The 23,011-nt window shown below is 54.9% G+C and overlaps 1 protein-coding gene across 1 annotated transcript in view; it reads left to right on the forward strand.

Moving 5' to 3' along the window:
- Window positions 1–1,576: 1,576 nt before the first annotated feature.
- Window positions 1,577–23,011, forward strand: part of LASP1 (LIM and SH3 protein 1) — a 39,801-nt gene continuing 18,366 nt past the window's right edge. Inside the window, exons 1-3 of the mRNA XM_081162650.1 lie at window positions 1,577–1,776; window positions 8,578–8,672; window positions 17,440–17,524. Of these exons, the coding sequence (XP_081018776.1) occupies window positions 1,708–1,776; window positions 8,578–8,672; window positions 17,440–17,524 (249 nt within the window). The 5' untranslated portion in view covers window positions 1,577–1,707. The remainder of the gene's footprint in view (window positions 1,777–8,577; window positions 8,673–17,439; window positions 17,525–23,011) is intronic.

A 23,011-nucleotide genomic window follows, 5' to 3' on the forward strand; every position in this document is an offset into this window, starting at 1 on the left:
TTAGGTTATGAAATTCTGCCCTCAGGAAACTTATCAAATAACTTGGAAAAATGGCCTTATATTCCTAGTTTAGTGGTTCTCAAAGTGTAGTCCCCTGGCCATCAGCATCAGCATCACCTAGGAACTTGTCAGAAATGCAGATTATCTGTATTCCACTCCAGGTCTACAGAAAGGGAAACCGGGGGTGTTTTAACAAGCCCTCCAGGTAATTCTGAGGCACACTCAAGTTTGAGAACCACTGCATTAGTTTATGTCAGTTTGTGTTAGGAGGTAACTTTATTTTTGTAGATCCAAATGAGTGTATGGGTGTGCACGGGGCATTTTAACGTTCCCAAAAGTGCTTTGACTCTCTGCCTGTGTTATGAGCAAGCAATAGGGAAGGGTGAACCCAGCACGTTCACGTCGCCGGTAATAAAGAAAGTTGAAGTTGGAGAAAGGTTGTGTCTGTGGGTTTCTTCCTCTTGACCCACCCACACCCCCATCGGAGACCGAATACCAACTTGGGGTAGTAACTTTGTCCTCGTGGCCGCGGAAATCCTGACGCTTCTGGCGCCCGCCACTGTGATGCGCAGTGGCTTACCTGACTTCCTCCTCCTGCTAGGTACAAAGCAAAACCGAAAGCTTTCCTCTAGGGCTGGAAAATGAGGAAGGGTTTTTTGAAAAACCGTTTCATTTTTCTTTGCAGATAGGACCCAGTGTTAAAATAAGAGTCAAGAAAGATGGAACTAGGTCAGTTATAGGGAAGAAAAACCACCAAGGGGGCACCCGGATTTGAACCAGGGACCTCTTGATCTGCAGTCAAATGCTCTACCACTGAGCTATACCCCCCGCGCCGCTCCTGCGCCTGGAGATAGTTCTTTGGGTGCTAGGACACTGTTACACCGAGGGTAGGCAGTAAGAATTAGGAGAAAAGACCAAAGGAAGCAAGGGGGTCAAGCGGAAAGTGGAAAGTGCCCGAATCCGGGGAACCCCAGAAACGCTGCACGGCAGAGGCCCGGGGAGGGAAGAGCTAGTCGGGGCTGCGAGGCGCTGAGAACAGGCGGGAGGGACGGGTCCCGCCCAACAAAAGTGGGAAAGGAGAGGAGGGAGAAGGGAGGCTAACTGCGGTGTGGGGCAGGGGGTTCCCGTTCCTTCCGCAGGTTCCTGCCGGGTTCCGACGGGTACAAAGGAAAGTCCCCGAATCTGGTGAATCTGGTGAGGCGTTCGGGAGTGTTCCAACCCCACCCTGGACGGATGCGAGAGGTTTGCCCGCCTCCCGCAGCCCGGGCGCCCTAGATATCCAGCCAGACCGGCTCCGTGGCGCCTTCAGCGCGGGAAGGGCTCTGGGCAAAGCCGGGGTCTCTGCAGGGCGCCTCCAGCTTGGGAGCGCCGGGGCGCCAGGAGCCCTGGGTCTCACCTAGGCTCGCACCCCAGGCCCATAACCCTGCCCTGCCCCGAACCCGCCTCCGCGCAGCCCCCCGTCTCCCGGGAAGCGCGCCTGGCCGCGCGCGCCCCTGCCCGCGCCCGCGGCGCGTCCCCGCCCGGCGCAGCCCCTCCTCCCCGCTGTGTTTATTAGGGGAAGGAGGGCGGAGGCGGAGGCCAGTTCCCCAGCTCTCGCCGCCGCCGCCGCCCGTGTAGTTGCAGCCGCGGCAGTCTCCCGCCAGCTCGCCCCGGGGGAAGAGAACGCGCGCGAGCTCGGGCGTCCCCGCCCCAGCCTTTCCCGGAGCCATGAATCCCAATTGCGCCCGGTGCGGCAAGATCGTGTACCCCACGGAGAAGGTGAACTGTCTGGATAAGGTGAGCCCCGGGACCCGGAGACGCGTCTCTGCCATTCCCGACCAGTGCTCCAGATTGGGAGAAGAGAGAGGGGCCGGGTCTATGCCGCCTCATCCCCGCGATCCCGGGAGGGAGGGAGGGAAGGCGGTGTCATGGGGTGTTGGAGACAGACCCCAGCCTGGAAACCGGGAGATCCGAGGCGAGGCAAGGAGTCCACGCGTGTCGGGCAGCCACTGTTGGAGAAGAGTCGGCTCTATGCCCCGGGGTTGGGAGAACGGAAGAGGGGTAGGGAAGCCAGGCCACGGGGTGGGGGCTGGGGGAAGGTTAGGGGTGCAGTCCCACCCCCTAGGCCGGGGAGAGCGAGAGAGACTGCCGCTCCCTCTCCCCGCCGCCCGGAGCGCCAAGTAGGCGGAAGCGCGGGGCTCGGGGGGAGGGGGCGACGGGGGGGGCGGGGCAGAGGCTGGGGGGCCCCGCGAAACTGTCCGCTCTGGCCGCGAGCGGCTGGGCTTCCCGGCCTGGACACGGGTTGGGGGCTGTCGGCCGGCGGATGTTGCATCTGGTGAACTGGGCTGCGGAGAGGGACCTGAGCCCCACCGCGAGACCTCCCTTTTTGGACGATCTGTAGTCCCCTTGGTGGCTCAGCAGTTAACAGACCCCGGGTTAATGGTCGCTTCCCAGCCCCCACCTCAAATTAGAGGCCGACTCGAGGTGCTGGGCTGCCGAGTCCGAGCGGGGCGGGGTCGGGTGCTGGAGTAGGGTGGGTGGGGGGCGCTTCGCAGAGATCTCCTGAAATTGTGCTCAGAGCTAGAGACCGGCTTGTAGAACAAAGAGCTAACTTTTCAAAGCAGGTTTACCCAATGGAGGGTGGGGTTGGCCGAGTTCAGGGGAAGGCAAGAGAAGGGGGAGGTGTTTGGGGGGAGGGGAGGGTGGCCTTCTGGAAATTCACTGTCCCCTGGGGTCCCTTACGATTCGTGCCCCCCACCCATGCTGGACTGGTTCATCTGGTTGCCATTATACTTTCGGAGGGGTGGTGGTGGTGGAGAATCGAATTGGGTGTTTCCAGCAGTTTGGGGTAGGATCTGGTCCTCTCTTAGGCTCCCTTAGATCCTGAGGCAGAATCTGCCTCTCTTCTGCATCCCTCCCCAGTCTGGAGGAGGGGCCTCTGTGATCTGTCCCCTTCCTCATCGTGCCTTTCACCCACTTCTGAAAGCTGGCCCCAAGTCCAAATACTCCCTCTTTCTTGTCTGAAATGGCAGGGGTGGGAGGTATGGGATGGAAGAGGGGTGCAGAGTTTTAGGGCCAAGTTCATTGCTCACCTGAAGCCATGCTTTGTTTGGGAAAGGGCCGTTCATTGTATACTTGTTCTCTCTCCCTTTCCCCTGGGGGTTGGAGCTTCCTCAGTGACCTTTGGCCTCTGAGTCCGGGTGAGAAAGCGTGGGGTTCCAAGGTTTTGAAATACTTTTGAACTTGTCCTCGGAGGAAGGGGGCATATGGGGCTGCTGCTGTTTCACTGTCTCTCCTGGGCTTGGCCAGACAAGAGGAAAGGAAGGCCATATTGTGGACACAAAGGATGTGGGTGCTGACCCTCCCAATGACTATGCCAACCTCTGGAGGGTAGGACTTGAGCTTGGAGGCACTAACTGAAGAACTATTTGTCCTTGCACACTGGTGTTTTTGCCTTTCCCTGGTGGTAGGGATTTTGTTCTCTGTGACTTGAGTTTCTTGAGCTCTCCTTCTCCACAGTCATGAATTGGGAAGAGGACCTGGACATTTTTACCCATATAAGGCAGAAGCAATACAGATGAAGAGATTGCTAGCCCATCCTCATTCCAGGTGGTTTCCCACCAGCTTTATAAATGCTCTAGGCCTCAGTGTTCGATATCTGTCAGATGGGTATGATGTCATTTCCTTGGAGGTGGGGCAGTGCACTAAAATGCCCTGAAGGGGATGTGGTATAGGCTGTGCACTCCCTACCTTTCTGGGATACTCTGTGTAGCCCCACACCTGGCTCCCCTTGTGAAGAACTTTGGTGCTGTGTGTCAGGGGAGGAGGGCAGGAATCCTGCAAGGCACCCTCCCCAGCTAGCTGTTCTTTTGCCCTAGCTGAAGAGGACAGTCAGGTGGGGGTTGCCTTAGGAAGTGGGAATTGGTGATTCCTCTATCCTTTTTAGAGCTTTCCCTATAGGAGGTGGTCCTGGGAAAACCTACCCTGGCCCCCCTGCACTGAGCAGGAAGCCTGGAATATCCAGGTATCAGACCTCTTCCTCCTAACCCCCTCCAGGCAGTAAGGATTGGCACTTCCTACTGGGAACTGGTGCCCCAAGGGCTGACGCCTTCAGAACATTCAGTCCCATAGGCAAGGTTGCTAACCAACTTCCCAAGGCTTTCAGTTTACAATAGGAGAGAGTCAAATTAGACCCACCCTGTTCACTACAATTTCCCTAAGGCACTTAGCCCACAATCTGACCCACAAGCTATATCCTTGGTGTTAACCTTTTCTCCTCCCTGAGCCTAATATCCCAAAGGCTTAGGTGAGAAAAGGCCATGTCACCTCTGATGGCAACCCTGCTCCCAATCTCCCAAAGGCTTAGGTGAGTAAAGGCCATGTCACCTCTGATGGCAACCCTGCCCCCAACCTGCAGTACCCAGTGTGTTCTGCATGCTGAATAAATATGTATTGCTGATGACGGTGTTTGAGGAAGGAGATCGAGATTTCCTTTCCCAGAGGACTTATGGGATTAGATAGAGTTGGAGGAGAAACAGGGTGACCTCATTGGCTTGTTCATTGGACAAATATTTATTGAGTACCTACTTTGTGCCAGGCACTCTGAAGGTTGCCACAAGGCCTTTGGGGAGGGAGAGAGGGGCTATGTCTCAAAATGTCCTCTACATTTTGAAAGTAGATTTTTATCCCAGACCCTGTTAGGAAGCATTTGTTTCTGGGGCCCTGTGTTGTCAAGAATCTTGCCCTGTCCCTCTCCCTGCTTTCCTGGGCTCCTGAAAACAGGTGGAGACATTCATTCTGGAAGAGTAGAGGATTGGTGGGTGCTAGTTTCCCTGGAACCCCCCAGTAGGAGGGCTCTCTGCCTCTGGTTGTCTGAATTGTCCCCTACCCTGCCCTCTCAGTCCCATAGGGGGCAGCAAAATAGGAGACTGGACTGGACACAAAAAGACTAGTCCTTGCAGCTGTGGTGCCCCATTTTCCTAGTGAAAGCTGAGAGTACCCCACAATCACCTTGTGGCCATCCATTCATAGTAGCTACTACGTATTGCGATGTGCCAGGGTCAGTCTTTGCAGCAGCCTCACACAACAGATGTACTTGCTTCTGTAAATGATGAACTCCATTAATGGAAGCTCAGGCAGTTTATGTGGCTCATTCCCCTCTCAGCCAGAGATGGAATTCAAATCTGAAGTTTTTTGTGCTCAGCTCTTCTGCCTGTTATGTTGGCAAAAAAGTATTTACACTGTCTCATCAGCGTCCATATGGTCCTGCCCCTTCCTGACCCTGGCCCGAGGAATGCTTTGGGCCTGGGCCTTTCCAGGAGCTGGGATACTAAGATAATCATCTCCTCCTGGGAATTTGTGGAGATGCAGCCAAGGTCGATGACTTTAAGCCAGCTGCCCAGGTGGCCAACTGAACTAGGTTGGTGATCCAACCAGGGTGTGGGCTGGTGTTGCCCCTAGAGAAGGGAGAAACTGTAACCCTGGGCAACAGGAAAGGAGAGGAAGCTCTCATACTTCAACCTTGAGTCATGACCACCCCAGGCAGTCTGGGTGCAGAGGGCAGGATGCCAGGCTGCAGCCACAGTGACCTGAAGTTGGCCGAATCTCTCTCACCCAGAGCTGTGAGCAGCGCTTCCCCAACCTCCACCGTGATTCCAGAGAGATAGGAGCTGGTCCAAGCCACGCCCAAGTGCGGGAGATCTTACTTCTGCCCCATCAGCCTCTGTTTGCCTTTCTGTGGAGTGGGTTTTCTGTGGACTGGGCTTCAACTTTGGAGCTGCAGCAAGGGATACTCAAGGGCAGGGCTGGAGCCTGGGAGATGGGCTGAGAAGCCTCTAACAGACAACAGAGGCCTGATTATTTGTGAAAGGGAAACTGTGGGCTTCCAAGGCAGTGGGAAGGATTAGAGTTGTCTGCCCAGAGGTGTACTTTGCTCCCGATCCTGAGTCTCAAGTCTCAGGAATGCTTCTCTGAAATCTCCTTACTGAGGCCTTTAAGAAAGAGGGACAGGGCTTATGGGACAGGGGAAAGAGGCAGACAGAGAGGGTCATTGTGGGGTTTTATTGACTTATTTCCCTGACCATGTTGTTAACCAGACTGATTGAGACAGGAATGGCATTTCCTTGGGGTGCCCAGTCCAGGCTTGGCCCACAGGGGCTGCAGAGGGACTCGCCCTATTCTGTCTTCCCTGCCCTCCACTTTCCTGCTGTAAAGAGGACCCAGTGGCAGGAGCTGCGGATTTTCCTGAACCTTGGAGCCCTCCTCCAGAGAGTGAGGGAAGTGACCTGAAGCAGCTAGCCTGGAGCATGAGTCATCTCATTACTCCTCCCCACATCTGTGGGACCCTGGTTTTAGTTCCACTTTACAGCTGGAGAGAAATGGGCACCATCCTCTGGTATCGGGGCTCCCGTTCAAATGGCAGTCAGGAGGAACCCCTGGATTGGGTGTTGGCCCTGTACCCCTAGCCCGGTCCGTAGACGCTTGGCTTCATGGCGGGATCCAGGGCATCTGCTAGGGTAGAGGTATCTGTCTCCTTCCCTTTGTCTCCCCCAAATCAATTAGGAGGCAGTCCTAGGACGGTGCGTATTCCTACAGATGTGTGCGTGTGTGTGTGTGTGTGTGTGTGTGTGAAAGTGGGTCATGGTCTGGATTCCAGAGAATGTTTTTCCTGGCAGGCCCCTGCGAGGGTCGAGGGAGGTGGGGGCCCAGGCAAGGGCATGTGCAACTAAGCAGGCTGTGGCCAGCAGACTGGGTGGTGACAGGGCTGGGGCACTCTGCCAGTGCCTCCCAGGTATTGGGGGAGGGAGAGTGGCTCCTACTTTGGGGGCTGACAGGGGCAGGGACTACCCTGTTTTAGTTTTTCTGGTGTGCTGTATGTGTTGAGTTTTGCACCTTGAGTCTGGGCTGGGCTCTGGCATAGGCCCGGCTGGGGTGGGGGCCAAGCTTAGACCAGCCGTCCTTTTGCTTCCAGACTTCCAGCTGGCCTTCCCAAAACAGTGGTTCCCCTATCACTTCAGTCAGTTCCGCCACAGGAGATTCCTTTGGTTCTCCTTGATGGGAAGTACCCTATTAGAGGGTGATTACCTCCCAAATGACCCCATGGTCTCTGGTTGAAGTGGGCCAGGGTAGGGGAGATGGTATCCCAACCTCCCAGCTCCCTTTTTTTTTTGTCCCCTCCTCCAAAGTGTCCCAGAAGCACCCTTAGCAAGAAAACACATTTGGAAAAGCACTGCCTTGGGTGAATTCCTTGGCAGATGGCCAAGAACTAGCCCTGTGCTGGTCACCTTCAAACACGTCCCTGGGCCCTTCCCTGGCTTCTGGCCTTCCTTGAGGGGTTGACTGCTGGGAAATGGGGCAGAAACAGGCCAATTGGGTCAGCCAGGCAGCCTGAGTTCTGGGTCCTGAAAGCTGGACTCCTGGTCAGTGCAGATCCCAGGGCCTTGTCCTGGGCTGCCAAGGGCAGGTTTAGATCTCATTCGCATGGGTTTGCCCCAGCGTTAACATTTCTTTGGATGAGAAATGTTGCATCCTGTCCCCTTCCCTCCTGTTCCCCCCCATTGGCCATACTGGATTGGCCCTGGTTGCTCTGTTCTGGGTCTCTTGGCTTTGCTGGAGTCTTACCTGTCACTCACTCTCACCCACAGTGTAGCTGTGGCTGGGCACAGTGAAGTCCCACCTGCACCCAACACACACAAACCTCCAGTGTGAGCCTTCGAGCCCTCTTAGCTGAGGTTCATATCTGCTGTGCCCCGCACCTAACATCCGGGTACTTAGAGGTGCCAGGTATTGTGCTGAGGGCTTTGCAGGTTATTTCTAATTGAATCCCCAGCAGTTCCAGAGGGATGAATATCATTTCCATCCTACAGACCTGGAAGTGGCTTAGAGGTGTGGTCCCCGGCCAAGGTCACATAGCTAGTCAGGGTGGAGCTTTGATGCCCACTCTGGGGGTTCCCTTCCAAGGCTTTTAAGCTGGGTGCTCTCTTACTGAGTGAGGGCTGAGAGAAGGATGAGGGAGGGAGAAAGGGTGCAGGATCTGTGGTTAGAACTGAAGCACCCACTGCTATCCTCTGGTCGAGTCTCACAGGAAGTGGAAGATGTCAGAGCTGGAGTCCCTGGTGTGGGAGCTAGGAGTGCCTGGGTGCTCAGGGGCTAGGCCCCCTTCTTCTCTTCTCTAGGCATTGTCAAGGCTGAGGAGCTGCCCCTCATGTTCAGCAGCCACCTCTTAGCAACCCTGGTACAGCTTTGTGTAAGCAATGATGCTTCCCCAGCTTGGGGGCAGCAGGAGTGGTCGGGGGAGGTGGGGCTGACCTTTTGGGGACAGCTTACCACTGCTATTACTGCCCTCTTCCCCACTCACCCTATGCTTCTCCCCCTCCTCACAGCTCAAAAGGCTGATTGGCCGGGAGGTGGGGGGGATGGGACACACACACACTATCATTTAGCTGCCAGAGCCTGTGATCTGAGATGTCCCCAGCTCACCCAAGGTGATTCGTGTTCCGTTCCCCCCGGGTGGAGCTGGAGCGCTCCTTCCTAGGGCTTGAGCCCCCTTCCTGAAGTCCTGGTGTCTGACGGGTGTCCTCCCTCTGCCTCTGTCCCCAGTTCTGGCATAAAGCATGCTTCCATTGCGAGACGTGCAAGATGACACTCAACATGAAGAACTACAAGGGCTACGAGAAGAAGCCCTACTGCAATGCGTGAGTCCTGCCTGGGGGGGGGGGGGCACCTCATTCCCTTCTTCATTCTCCCTTTTGTTCTAATAACCACAAGGTGACATTGTCCAGCACGTGTCCATCACATTTAGTCCCCACCACAGCTGGATGAAGTAAGGGCTCCTATTCCCATTTCACAGGGAAGGAAATTGAGGCTTAGGGGAAGGGAAGGGACCTTCTCAAGATGACATGTCTAGTGAGAGGCTAACTCAAACCCGGTGAAACAAGCATGTTCCTCCCACTGCACCCTGCTGCGAGGGAGGGATCCAGTGTGGTCTTTCAAGAAAAAGTGACCTGCCCTGTTTCTGCCAGTTGTGTTCTCTGCTTCTCCTTTCCTCATTTCTCTCCCCATAGCAGCAGTTGACTGACTCCATCTCTCACCTGCCCCCTGCCAGCCTGCCTGAACGCTAGGCTTCGGGGGCTCCTGGCTGCAGCCCTTTCTGGTGTTCATTTCTTGAGAAGCGGGGGCAGCAGGGCGGGATGGCCTGGCCCGGGGCAGAGCTCTTCCATGTCTGGTGAGGGAGGCTGTGGAGACCTCCAGTCTTTTCCAGCGGAGTTGGCTTGGACTCTGTTCCTTCTGCGCTGGGACCTGCAGCCTGGCCTGCTGTAGGGAGGTGGGTAGGGTAGGATCCCTCATCCCATCCTGTTCCACGGAGTACAACACCTTCCATCTTCAGGGTGACCTTGTCCACTAACTCAGTGCAAATTCAGGGCAGGACCTCACAGCCACTCTGCCAGGTAGAGACTTCAGAAGGTTGAGTCACTTCAAGTAGGTGGCAAGATCAGTAGTCAAAACAGTTCAGCATCTGACTTGATTCCAGTTTTTTTTTTGTTTTTTTTAATTCCCAGTCAAGAGGCTCTTTGCAGCTGAAGTTTACCCAGGAGGGGAATATTGGGACTTATCTAAGAAGGACTGGGGGTCTTGAACCCCTTTGAAAGGCTGCCTCTCCCTTTTTGCACCCCCAACCCCTTGCTAATATCACAGCCTCGTCTCCTTGGTGTTTTTTTCATTCATTAGGTATGTACTGCCCGCCCGCTGCTACATGCTAACCTATGCCAGGTGCTGGGAAAACAGATTTCTGATAAAATCTTACACTCAAGAAGCAACATGTGTATTGTCCCTTCTGGGAGGGCTTGGGGCACTGGGAAGGTTGCCTGGGGTAGAAGGAGGGTCCCTGCTCTTCCTTCAGCTGCTCCTTCTTTTCTATTAATTTATACTGGTCCTCCCCCCCCCCCCAGCCCCTCCCACCCCCCCAAGGGAAATGGGACATTCCTCGAATTCTTAAGGACTCACACAAGCCCTGATTCTCTGCCACTTCCTCCCTCTGTTGGGGAGTGGGGTGGGGTTCTGCAAAGCCAGAGGCTGGGGCAGTTTTAACTCCTTGATTGCTGGACCACTTCAGGCTGGATTCTGGGCACCGAGGCTCCTTTGGGGACAGCTTCTGGCTCTCAGTCCCTCCAGCAGCAACCTGGCTGAGTCCTGAGCCCAATGGGTGGCAGGGACTGATGCGTCTGAACAGCTCTTCCCTGAGACTGCAGTAGCCTAGAATTCAGTGAGCACTGGGAGCTGGAGAAAGAAATCAGAGGCGTGTCCTTGTTTTCTCAGTATTTTCTCAGCCTAGTGCCAAAGTCCCAGCTTACTTTTCTCACTCTCTTCTGGGGACACTGCAGTAAGTGGGGTGAGGAGTTCCTTGGATTGGTTGGGGGCACTCTAGGGGAGGCAGAAGATGAAATACCCCTCCTTGGGTGCGCTTCCAAGCTGTCTAGGTAGAGGTTTCCTGTCTGACTCCTGGCTGCTGGCCAGAGAAGCACATTGACCCCTCTCCCTTCCCCCAGCCTTTATAGCCTTGGCCTGTGCCATGCCCAGTTGACCTTTGGCCCAGCTCGGTTGGTGCCTGGGTAGGAGGAGACCTGGGGGCTTTGCTCTGCGGTCCAGCAGTGTTTCACTCCAGTGTAGTAGCACCTTGCCCGAGGCATTCACACTTCCTCAGCCAGCTTCTGCTGAGGAGTTGGTCTGTGCCAGCTATCCACACGTGGAAATTCCAGGATAAACCAGATGCAGTCTTGGCCTGCAAGGAGCACCCTGTAGACCTGTCTGAGCCTCGGTTTCCCTGTGGTTAAAACTTCGTACCCTGGGACGCTGGACCACACCCCAAAGAATATTGAGTACCTGCTGTGTGCCAGGCACTGTGCTGAGTGTTCGCTCTCTTTCCTTCCTGTTTTCTTCCTGCCTCTGGCCCCATCCTCCAGTGACATTCAGCTTCTGAATTCTGGGGTGTCCAGGGTATAGCTTTGCCCTGATTCCCATCCTGGCCTTGCTTTGTGGACCAGGCCTGGCTTCCCTCTCAGCAGCACCTCCCATTCAGAACCCAGAGAGGCAGGTGGTCTCTCCTGGCGCTTTGCCAGGGAGTTGGGCCCACCCAGTGAGTGAGTGTGAGTTTGGCATACAGGGAGGCCTCTGCATTTCGCCAGTCTCTGGCTAGTCCCTGAGCCGCGGGATGTCTGTCTTTTCCCGGTGGCATCTCAAGACTAATTTAAGCTCTGGAAAGGGACTGTAAGCAGCAAGAAGGCCTCTTCGATTTCTCTCCTTGCACCAGACTTGCTTGAGAGCCAGGCATGGGGGAGAATACAGGCCAGAGCTCGCAGCTGGCCTGCTGGGTGGTGGTGCACCCCATGGACATGCTCTCACACACGTGCCTGGGGTGTATCCAGACGCACACGTTGCCGGACGTGGGGCTGGGGAGAAAAGCCAGGGGAGGTCGCCTGGATAGGCTGCGTCTGTGTTCACACTTCCCAGGCCGCAGCCACCCAGGCACTGCTGTGCTACCGCAAGGTAGAGGCGTGCATGCCTCTGTTTTTGCTCACGGGCCAGCAGTGGGACAACCAGTTAATTGAATTCTTTCTTGAAGCTTCTAGGTAGGTGGGATGAGTCTGCTTCATTTTGGGTAGCGGGATAGTTATACCCTTGGTTATTCGTTTTGTAAACTACATTTTCTGAAAGTGGGGCAGATCTGGCCACACTGCAAACCTGCTGCTTTGTTTTCGTGCAACTAAGAGTCTGGAGGTCAGGACAGGGTGGGGGTGGGGAGAAATGTGCTCTTCTCTCCTTCTTGAGGCCATGACTAAATGGAGGCTGCAGTCCTGGCGTGAAGTTGTAGGCCAGGAGGGGAGCCAGCTTTTGGGGTGTCAAGTGGGGGAGTGGACATGGGCCAGGAAGGAAAGGGGGTGCTCCATTGTTATCCTTTCCCTCTTCACTGACTGCAGATATCAGGGGTCCATCCTTCAGTGTCCTTGAGCTGTGTGGGGAGGGGCTGAGCAGGATGGAGATGTGCCTGGTTCTGGGGAACAAGGGACTGTGGTCCTGCTCCTTCCACCAGGCCTCAGAGAGTGGGGGTGGGCCTGTGCTGGTGGAGCTGGGTGCTCGAAGTATCTCTGCATTCTAGCAAACTCTCAAATCCCAGCTGCTTTTAGGGGATTGGGCAGTAGTGGGCAAATCCAGATCTGGGGCCTGGGGCTTTCCTGCCTTCCCAGAATTTTCTGCCTCTGACTAGGCAAAGTGAGATCCAATGTCTTAGGGAGCCAGGGTAGTACCAGGAGTGGGAGGGGTGTGTGTGCTCTGTGTTTGGGATAGGGGAGGCATGCTCAAAGGGGCATCCACAGTGGCCAGATGCAGCTTCCAGGTAGAACCCACACCTCACTCTCACTCCCAGATCCTTGCACTCGGAGATGTCAGGGCCTCAAGGAACTTCAGGGTTCATAATACCCCCATTTCATAGATGAGGATACTGAGGCCCAGTGTTTCCATGCCTTGCCCAACTTGGCAGAATCATTGCTTTTTATGTATTGCCATCAGGGGCAGTGGCTGGCTTTGATTCTACAGTTTGTCTCCAACCCCTGAGGGCTGGTAAGTTCTTCTTCATGTCTAGCCTTGATCTTTTTAGCTGCTCATTTTTTTCCTCTGGTCAAACAATGCCTCCTTGTTGCTTCCTATCCTCACTACTTCAACCCTTAGGCCTAGGGGACTGGTGAGAAACTGGGTTAGAAGGGAGCCCTCCCTGCCTCCCATGGGCAGTGTTCCCAGCAGGGGATCAGCAGCAACTTCCAGAGGCAGGATGTTGGGAACTGCCCCCCCTTTTGATAAAACCAAAGGCTCCTTGTTGCTTTTGTTGATGTATTTTTGTTCCTCCTTGAACAAAAAGCTGTGGTTTTTTAATGAGTCTGAGGCTGGAAGAGGGGGCATGCAGAAGGGGGCGCTGGGCTTTCAGGCTCTCTGGTCTGTTTTTCTTCTGCCTCTAGGACATAACTAATGGCAGGATTGGGAGTGGGGCTGTGTCCTACAAGCTGCCCCTGTCCCCAATAAGCACAGAAGCAGGAGCCCAGCAGCTTCTCAGCATCCTCCCCGTCCTCACAGGAGGCTCAGAGGTCCTCAGGGATAACCCCTCTCCTGGGGCAGAGGCCCCTTTTCCTGCATCCCCACAGGTCATTGTTTGGACTCTTGAGACACCTGCTTAAAAAACTTATAAGGGGAAAGTGGCTTTTGACTAGGGGTAGCTAAGAGACCCCAGAGGGTCTCTCATCATAGCCAAGCTTGGAAACAGGTTGGGTTGGAAAGATAAATTACTTTGTTCTTCGCCCACCCTGCCAAGCACATGTTTCCCCAGAGGTCTGAGAGGTGGGGGTAGACTGGGGTCCACCTGAGAGAGCCCTGTCTGCTTGTCTTTAGCTGGTGAGTAGCTGTGGTGGAGGGGAAAGCGCATTGGGCAAGGTCTCCCTCCTTGACACTGAGCCTCAGTTTCTTTCTCTATAAAATGGGCACGTTGATAACACTGCCTTTTCTAGTCTATAGCCTTGTGGCAGATTTCAAGAGGGCATGTACACGGCTTACAGTCTATCAAGAAATCTCTCTGTGCCTGTAAGTTCCCTTGGAGGCCTTGGCCACTCCTGACAGCTGCCTGGTTTCCCGGCCCCTGCCCTGTTCTTGCCCTCGTGGACCCTTCCCCTGTCCTCCAGACTTCCTGTCCTGTCCTGTGCTCTCTCCATGCCTCTGTTCCCCGGAGCAGCTGATCCTGCTACCGAGGGTGGGGAGGGGCATTGCAGAGGACCCACTGCTTGGAATGATTAACAGGGAGGCTGGCCCGAAGGGACAAAGAGCAGCTGTGCTCTGGCCCCAGCTCCAGGCCAGGGTTAGGACGCCTGGTTCTCCGCATGCTGGCCCTCTTGTTCCCTCACCATGGCCCAGTCTGTTGCTGGGGCTGGGGTTCCAGTGGGGTCACTCGCTGGGGGCGGGTGGCCCCTCTTCTGTCTCAGTGCCCACAATGGCAGACACACACATCCATTCATCTCAACTGGGATGTGAGGGTAGTGGGTGGGCAGAGCTTAAACCTGAGGACAGAGAGGGAGGGAAAAGGTAAAAGTCCCAGCAATTGTTTCTGGAAGGAGGTCAGATCAGTCGGGGCCCTTTCCAGGGCAGTCATGCTGGCGGGGGAGGGGCACAGCACGGATGCTGCTGCGTCCACCCCTCGAAAGGCAAATCCCTGGCCCCTGTCCTCCTCGCCTAAATTGTCTGCAAGGATCCTGCAGACACAGTCTCCTGGTTTTGTCCTCATGGGTCCTCTGCAGTCGAGGACACCCTTACTGTCTGTCTCCTCCCCACCCCCACAGACCCTGTCTCTGTCTGCTCTCCCTGCTCTCCCGCCTGGAGCTGAGGATGAGGTTGCCATGGGAACCTGAAGCGCAGTGAGCAGAGGAAGGGATAGGCAGGGTTGTCAAACCAGGGCTGGGGGCTGTGGGGAGGGGACAGGGTTGACCCAGCAGGGGGAATATAGCTCAAACTACATGTCTGCCTGCCTTCCTCGGGGCTGGGGTTGGGTTTTAGGAGGCGAGGGTAAGAGATTGGGACGCTGCAGCTCTTTGTAAATCTAGTTAATCTGATGCAGGATTAAAATCCCTTTCCTTCCCCTGCCACATTAAGCCGAGTCCACATGTAGGCTGGTTACCCCTTCCCTTCCAAAAGGGTTAGTGCTCTGGCTGTGGGAGGGCTGAGATCTGGGTGTCATATGACTCCAAAGAGGGGATGAAATACCCGCCAACCCCACCCACAGGTACTTGCTGCATGTTGGGGGCGCTCCTGAAATCCCTGGTGGCGTGTAGGGGGTGTAGGAGGTGTGTGAACGTGGTCTGTAATGAGCGCTGGTGTGGACCTGCTGACCTCGGTGTCTAGGAGACGCGTGTCGCTGCAGAAGGCTCATCTGTACCTGTATTGTGTGTGAGGAATAGTGCAGTGTGTGGAGGAGCCTTGGAACTGCAGGGTGGGGGTGCATGTCAGGTACACATGCCTAGCTGTCCTTGGGCCACTGCAGCTGGCACTCCTTTTTAACCGTGTGCACTCGGAGACCCCTGGTTTGCAGACTGGCTCCCGTGCACATGTGTTTGCCTTTTGCCGAGGCTGCCAGCTCCCCTTCTACACCAAATGCTGACCAGTGCCATCTCCTCAGAATTGACCCTTCAAGTCTCCTCAGTGCCCCTGCTTTAGGACCTGACCTCCCTGCTGCATGAGTCTGTACTTATAGATGCTCTCCTCATCCCGTGATGCCTTCAGAACGGTTCTTATTTGTTGGAAGGGTCATCTCTGAAACTCTCCCTTTTAGGACCTCAGAGCCAGCCAGTTCTGCTAGAGATCTTACTTGGATCCCTCCTGCTGTTCTTTTTCTAGCCTCTGGGAACAGACTAGATGCCCAGTTGGTCCTCCCTTTCCCTGGAACTGCTTAGGAATTTTGAATTCCTGGTTTCGTTGAACTGGGCCAAGCCTGGGGATTGGCCCCCAGCCTCGGCCCCACATTCATCTGCAGGGCATGCCAACTGCAGGCACCTGTGTTTACTTTTCAGTCTCCTCTCTTCCTCCCTCTGCTGGGGCAGCTGCGGGCCTGGGCTGACCTGGGAGGTGGGACCCAGGCTGGGCAGTGGAGGCTAGGGGGTTGGGAACACAGCTAGAATCACTGTGAAACTAGCCCAGAGGGAACAAGGATTTGCCAGTCACCCAGCGAGTCAGTGGCAGGGCCAGAGTCCAGCACTGTGCCCCCACCCCCTTGGCTGAGTCCTCCAAACCCCAAGTCCTGCTCTTCACTGAGGGAAGTCACGTGTTCACCAGTAGCTCTGGTTCAGGGTGGTGCGGGCGGCTGGAGAACATGCCAGGTTTGGTGAGGACACAGAGACTGGAGGGCTGCTTGTGTCCAGCTCTGGGGCATGTCAGCCGACTGGGGTGGAACGTGCCTGGAAGGGAGCAGTTCTCCTCTGACTCCAGGGACAGCCTGTGAATGAGGGATCTGCCGCTAGTCGCAGCTGTGGTGGGGTGTGGTCACCCAGGGCTGAAAATGGCCAGATCTCGGCTTCTAATTAGAGAAGCCACCCACCAGTCCCTGAAATAGTTGGGGCCCATGCCGACCCCCAGCCATTTTACATCTCAGCACAAGTACACAAGCCACAGTGACTCAGGGCTGCCTCTCCTTTAGCTGGTGTCCTGGGGACTTTGTGGTGACCTAGTGGGATGTAGGAGACCTGAGTTCTAGTCCCAGCCCAGCTTTGATGCCGGGTGCGACATTCGTGTATTCAGTAAATATTTATTGGATAACAAGCAGTATTCTAGGAGCTTGGGATGTATCAATGACCAGAAGAGACCAAAAAGAACCCCCTCACCTCATAGAGAAGTAGTGGAGAGAAAAGACAATAAACCAATGTGATAAATAAGTTAATTATGAAGTCACCTAAGTGCTTGGTGCCAGTACACTGTTTCCTCCCCTGGGAAACGAGGGAGTTGGGCCAGATGGTCTGAGAAGTCCCTGTGGACCTGGCTCTGAGGGCTTCCCTGACTCCTGCTACCTCCAAGCCAGCCCTCTTTCTGGAGGACAGGACTCTGGTCTATCTGGTGCCCGGAGATGGAAGGGTTTGGTTTAAGGTGCTGGGTCTTGGGGAGATTGTCTGGGTGCCAATCTGGATGCCAGCACTTCCTGGCCTTGTGCCTTGGTCACATTTGTTTAACTTTTCTGAGCCTCAGTTCTGTCATCTGTCAAAGGGGATAGTAGGGTGCTTGTGAGAATTTGATGAACTAAGGCATGTATGCCCTTAGCACAGGACAAACATCAGCTGTTGCTGCAGTGTTATCTGTCACCCAAGGGTCACCTCTTTTCTGCCTTCAAGCTGATCTCTCACCTACACTTCAGTTAGGTTTGACCTTGTTAGCCCTTTGAAATACCACTCTGGATGTGTGCATTTTTTCTTTCTCGCCACCTCCTCCAGGAAGCCCCCTGGGTATGCATGTCCCTTTCTCTTTCATTTTTGGCTCCGTATCCCTCCTGCCCTTCCTCTTCTTGGTTGGTCTCCATTTCTGGTCTTAGCTGAAAGCTTTGCCCTGATCCAGCCTCACCTTCTCCGCAGTCTGGCCAAGCCCCCTTCACTTCCTTGGTTGGTAGACTAAGGCATGGATTATCCCCAAACAAGGGTGATCTGAAACCCTCTGGGTGTCCCCATGGCCTTCCTTTGGCTCAGGACAGTTCTCCCAGTTCAGCCCAGGCTGAGTCTAAGAGATACTTGCCTCCCTCTTTGTGGGTGGACACTATGGTCCTGCTCCTGGGGCAGGGGCAGGGCCTGCCCATGGATGAGAGGAAGTTGCCAGGAGAGAGTCAAGAGTCTGTGAGAGGCCTGGAGGTTCCTGCCTTTTCCCCAGAGTGACCCCCCACTTGTTTGTTCTGTCCTGCAGACACTACCCCAAGCAGTCCTTCACCATGGTGGCTGACACCCCGGAAAACCTCCGCCTCAAGCAACAGAGCGAGCTCCAGAGTCAGGTGAGCTGCTGCTGGGTCAGGGTGGGGAGGGAGGGCTGTTGTAACCCCTGCGTTTGGCAAGGGCTCCTTCCCCTGGGGTTACTCAGCAAGGCCAAGGTGCTGAAATCGTAGCACTTGCCTTGCTTCCCTGCCCCCAACCCCGCACCCTGTTACTTCATATTTCCTGACTTTATCAAAGGAGTAGGGGAGAGCGTGCCCCCTTCTTACCTAAAGTGAGTTGGAGAGGTGTCGACGTCTGATTCTTTCTGCTCTGGGAAATTTCATGTGGGACCCCTAAAGCCCACCTCCTCCAGGCAGCTGTTCCCCTATTCTTCTTCTCTACTCACCCCCAAAGGAGGGAACTCACCTCCCTAGGCTTCTGCCAGTCTGAGGTTACACAGCCCACCCTGTGTAGCCTTTTCCCCAAGCCTCCTGCGCCCCTCTGAGGGCGCCCTGGCCTGGGGGGCTTGTCTGCTTTTGTCTTCTTGGGCCTGATTTTCCTGAGCATCTGCCGTGTGGGAAGTGGTGGGTGCCATGCAGTAGGGGAGGAGATGGAGTTCCTGCCCCAGGGAGAACTCAGTCTTTTGGGGACACTGAGGAATAAGACCCCTGAGACCAGAACAGCTGACCCTGCCTGGGGGTCTGGGAGGGTTCTGGGACAAACCTGGCCTAGACTATGGGGTGGGGCGGGGTGGTGCAGCAAAGACCCCTTGGGAACCTTAACCCAGGGTGCCCAGGGCCAGGAAAATATTGTAGAGGATGCACCTGGGCTGCAGAGGGGACCTCTCCCGCTCCCTCTGGAGTGGGGCTCCTGCTGCATGATCTTGGCATGACCTCTCTGGGTCCCTGTTTCCCAGTAGGTCTCCTGAGGGAGAACCAGCCCTGCACTATCTAGGGCTTTATTTGCATTCTCACTTAACCCTCCCAGCACCCTGTGAGGAAGGTGCTGTTTCCCATTGTACAGATGAGGAAACAGGCTCAGAGACAGTAAGGGATATGCTAAGATCATACGTACTAGTGGAGGTAATAACAATATTTACAACCAGTACATCGAGTGCATATTGAATGAGCATATTAGTTCAGTCTTCACAACAGCCCTTTGCAGTTGGCAGGATCGTTTCCACTTTATGGAAAAGGAAATAGATGCTCACGGCTCTGAATGCTGCTAGTCTAACTCTTGAGACTTGTGTTCAAGTCCGGTTCTCTGCCCAACTCCCCGAGGAGCACGGTCTCTACCTTGAAACATGCTGGTGAAAACTTTTGTACCTTAGCAGGTGCTTTGAGTTACTTGGCCTCATTTATCCTTGACCCTCCTCTGGGGGTCAGAAAAGGGAACCAAGGCTGAGACAGGCAGTGGCCCTTGGCTGTGGACATATGCGCTAAATGAGGTTTCAGTATCTGGGCCCTGGTTTTTCACTCGAGTATAGCGACCTTGACATGTGCAGCCCAGATGGGGCCCACCGGGATGGGGAGCACGTGGAGGAAGCTGGTTTGTTCCTTGGCAGCAGCTCACACCTGCCAGCCGAGCCCCCACCCCTGCTGCGGTGAAAGCTGTAGTTACTGGGGGAGCCGGTGAGGACACCAGACCTCTGCCAACTGAGAAGGGCCGGGTGGCCCAGCTGGCAGGAAGAGGGGTTGGTCTGCACACGGAGGATTCTGGCCAGACCCTCGCCAGGCCCTGACTGCTGCCCAGACTCCCCACCTGCAGGGAGTCCACAGGGGCCAGAGGTGGAGGGGGCCTCACGGGGGTGGGCAGGCCAGAGCATCGGGAGGTGACCTGTATTCAAGCCACAGCTTAAGAGGGGCAGTCGGAACCCTGCGGGACCTGGAGGAAGAGGTGTGGGGGGGACAGCGGGTAAAAGGTGTGGGTCCGGAGGTGTGGGGGTGTGTGCACACTCAGGTAGAGGCAAAGGAGACACATACACGTCCTTACTTTCAGAGGAGAAATTCAAACCGGTCTAATTCCTCAGCCTTTGTTGGTCTCAGAGAAGCTTGGCTGAAGGTCTTTTTTGTCCCTGGAATCTGATCCCTGAGGGGAACCCCCTGGTCCCCAGGGGCCCTCCTGAGTCATCATCTGGACTTCCAGGCTCCTGACGCGGGCAGGCTGGGGAAATCATGAGAATGGCAGTCACTCTCCTGTAGGTCTTCATTGAGCTCCAGGCTTGACCTCATTTTTTTTTAATTAATTTTTTTTTTTTTTAAATATGTCTTTATTGATTTCAGAGAGAGGAAAGGAGAGGGAGAGAGAGAGACAGAAACATCAATGATGAGAGAGTCATTGATCGGCTGCAGCCTGCAACCCGGGCATGTGCCCTGACCGGGAATCGAACCCTGATCGCCTGGATCCCAGGTCGACGCTCAACCACTGAGCCACGCCCGGCCGGGCCAGGCCTTGACCTCATTTAAACCTCACCTTTGGCTGCTAAAGGAGGGATTCGTTATCCCCATTGTACAGATGGGGACACTGAGATTTAGAGAAGCCATGCTACTTGCCCAGATGCAGATTTCAAGCCCTTTGCTCTGAGCAGTTCTGCAGCTTTCTGTGGCCCCCAGGCCCATGCTCTCAACCCACAGGATGCACTAGTCAGCAAAAGGGACTGGGGACTTGTTAGAATGCACCCAAGGGGCTTCCAGGTGGGGTCCAGGAATTTGGTTTTGACTGCCTTGGTGATTTGGGTGAAAGCTTTTGGTCCCATAGACATAATCTGAGAGGCTTAGAGCTGGGCTGGGGATCAGGTTGGAACTGAGGGACCTGAGCTCAGCCTCTTTTTGCAGGGACAGGCATGGGCCCTGGGATTAGGGCTTTGTATTGATAGCATAGCTCTAATCTGTAGCTGGGCTCCTCAGGGGCTGGGGCCTGGGGTAGGCAGAGGGTGGAGGCAGGACCTGCCCTCTTTGCAGGCTTGGTTCTGTCTCCTCTCCCCCAGCTGTGTGGTCTGAGCATGGCCACTTGCCTCTCATGGCTATTTTTTCTTCCCCTGTAAAGTGGGGACAGCAAACCCCGGTTACCTAGAGGTCAGCGGCTGGGCCTGCTGCTCTGAGGCTTGGAAGGGCTGAGCTGGCCTGCCTGGGGGTGGTGACAGGTTCTGGTTCCTGTGGCTGCTGTGGGGGCAGGGCTGGCTAGAGCTGCCTGTGGCTGGCAGGAAGGGAAGTGGGAGCCTCCTCTGCCTGCCCTGCCCCACCCCACCGGGGTATCAGCTGGTTTCTTTCCAGGGCCCTTTCCTGGGCTTGCATTGGTGTGCCTCGCCCCTTCTGTCTCTGGGAAGCTGCCTGTGCTATTTCAACTTTGTTTTCCAGTCTCCAGATTGGTTCCCCAAGTGGTACTTTGGGTGTCTGGGACACCTGGAGCCTCCCCTGCGGGGGAAGGAACCACAGAGCTGACCAGAAATGACCCTTTGGGTGGTCCTGACCAGGCTTGGCTGAGGCAGGGAACTGGCAGCTGGGCCCCAGCACTGGCCCCTCTGCAGCTCTCCCAACCAACATCTTTGGGGTGGAGCTGAGCTGGGGGTGTCTATGTGTGTGGCCCCCTGAGCCCAGGCAGAAGTGCAAAGAGAATGTCTCTTTCATTTCCCCCCACATTGTCATACCTCCAGGGTGCAACACAGCCTGGGACTTGCCAAAGGGGACAGGAGAGCCCCATGCCTGCCCTGGGTCTCTTATCTTATCTTGGATCCTGTGACCTCAGATACCATATCTGTGTCATTCTTAACTGAGTCAGATGGCCAGAGGTCAAATCCTGGGTCTGCCATTGCTAGCTGTGACCTTGGGCAAGTTATTTAAAATCTCTGAGCCTCAGTGCCTTCATCTGTAAAATGGGGATTACGTAATCTCTCTCCAAAGGTTGCTGTGAGGATGTTAGTATATAGGAGGCATTTCGAATGGTTCCTGGTATAGAGGCAGCACTCAATAGATGTTTGCTATTCCTGTTTTCCTGGAACAGAGAGGCAGTGGAACTTGGGCCTGATGAAGCAGGCACAGCGATCTGATGGTTGCTTCCAGCACTGACCTTTTCCATCACTGTTCCTCCCCTTCTCTGTGTGTCTAATTTCAAACCTGATTTCTTTTTCGTTAGAAGGGAGTGGATTATGTGGGCCCAGCATGTACTAGGCACAAAATAAGTGGTAAAATTATTGGTATTGTATTTTTTTCAATGAATTCTTCTTACATCATGATCTTTCCTCTTACCATAGGTCAGTAAGGCAGTTATTTTCCAAACTGTGCTGCCTGTCTGTTTGGAAATTGTGTGTCCCCATTTCGTTCATTCATCATTTACTCTACAGATATTTTTTTGTACCTACTGTTTGCTGGAATAAGTGATGAACAAGATAGATCCTGGGAGAAGAGTTAATGTATTACATATAAAAAGTAGAGTTTCACAGGTGGTGGTTGTCTGGGCTTGAGGAGCCTTAAGTGTCACTCCTGGCCCTGCCTTGGGAGTTTCCAGGATGGGAGGCCCAGGCGCCTCCCAGGCATAGAGTCATCTAGCCACAGCACTGAATTGCATCCTGACCCTATCAACAACTGGGCAGAGTGGCTTTGAACAGGTCCTTTCCCTCCTCAGAGACCCTCGTCATATCCTGGCAAGCCATCCCAGATGAGGGTGAACATTCTTGCTTGGGTGATAAGGAGCCCTGATGGAGGGACTCCAGGTAGGGCCCTTCCCACACTCCGGGCTCCCCACCAAACAGCCTCTCAGAGAATCTTCCTCAGCTTTATTCTCCATAGTTTAGATCTATAGGTGCTTAAAAATGGTCGCAAACTCCAGAGCTGGGAGGGCTTTTAGAAATCAGCTAGCTAGCCCCTCTTGGGTGGGGGACTCAGAGAGGGGGACTGACTTGCCTAGGGACACACAGCACAGTGGTGCTGAGCCCAGGCCTCTGTCTTTTCTCAGCCTGGACTCCACCCAGCCCTGCCCTCTCTGGACCCCCTGTGCCAGGAATAAATGAATGATCCTTCCCCAGCAGGGAGGGAGAGGCAGTTCCTGAGCCTGGGAACCCGCTGATGTCATCACCGTGTCGCCATGGCAATTATTCCCCTGGATTAGGGGCCTGACCCTTGCCAGGCCAGGAAGTAGAGGAAGGAGTGGGGGACTGGCGTTTGTTCAGCACTTTAACATTGACAGAGCACTTTCACAACTACCCTTATCAGTGTGTGGTGAGCCCCACGGCGTGCTCCACAATGGGCTGACTGCTGGAGAGCGACTGTCTGTAATCTGCACCATTGATTGGAGGGGGTGGTATTCTTACAGATTTGTTTTACAGATTTGTAAACTGAGGCCCAAGAGGTTAAATCATTTGCCCAAGGTCACTTAGCAAGCAGAGACTGAGCCTGTGTCAGTACCAGCTCCCTCTGGCACTTTGCCCATGCTTGGGGATAGGAAGCCCCCCTCCCCATGATTCCTGTGACAACTCTTTTACACGCTAGGAAACCGAGGCCAGAGGCCTTGCATTTGGGGCTTCTGTATCTGGAGCTACATTTTTCGGACTCTAAGTGCCCTACTTGCCCTGA

This window comes from Miniopterus schreibersii (genome assembly GCF_964146895.1).
Source record: "Miniopterus schreibersii genome assembly, chromosome: 16".
Taxonomy (NCBI): Eukaryota; Metazoa; Chordata; class Mammalia; order Chiroptera; family Miniopteridae; genus Miniopterus; species Miniopterus schreibersii.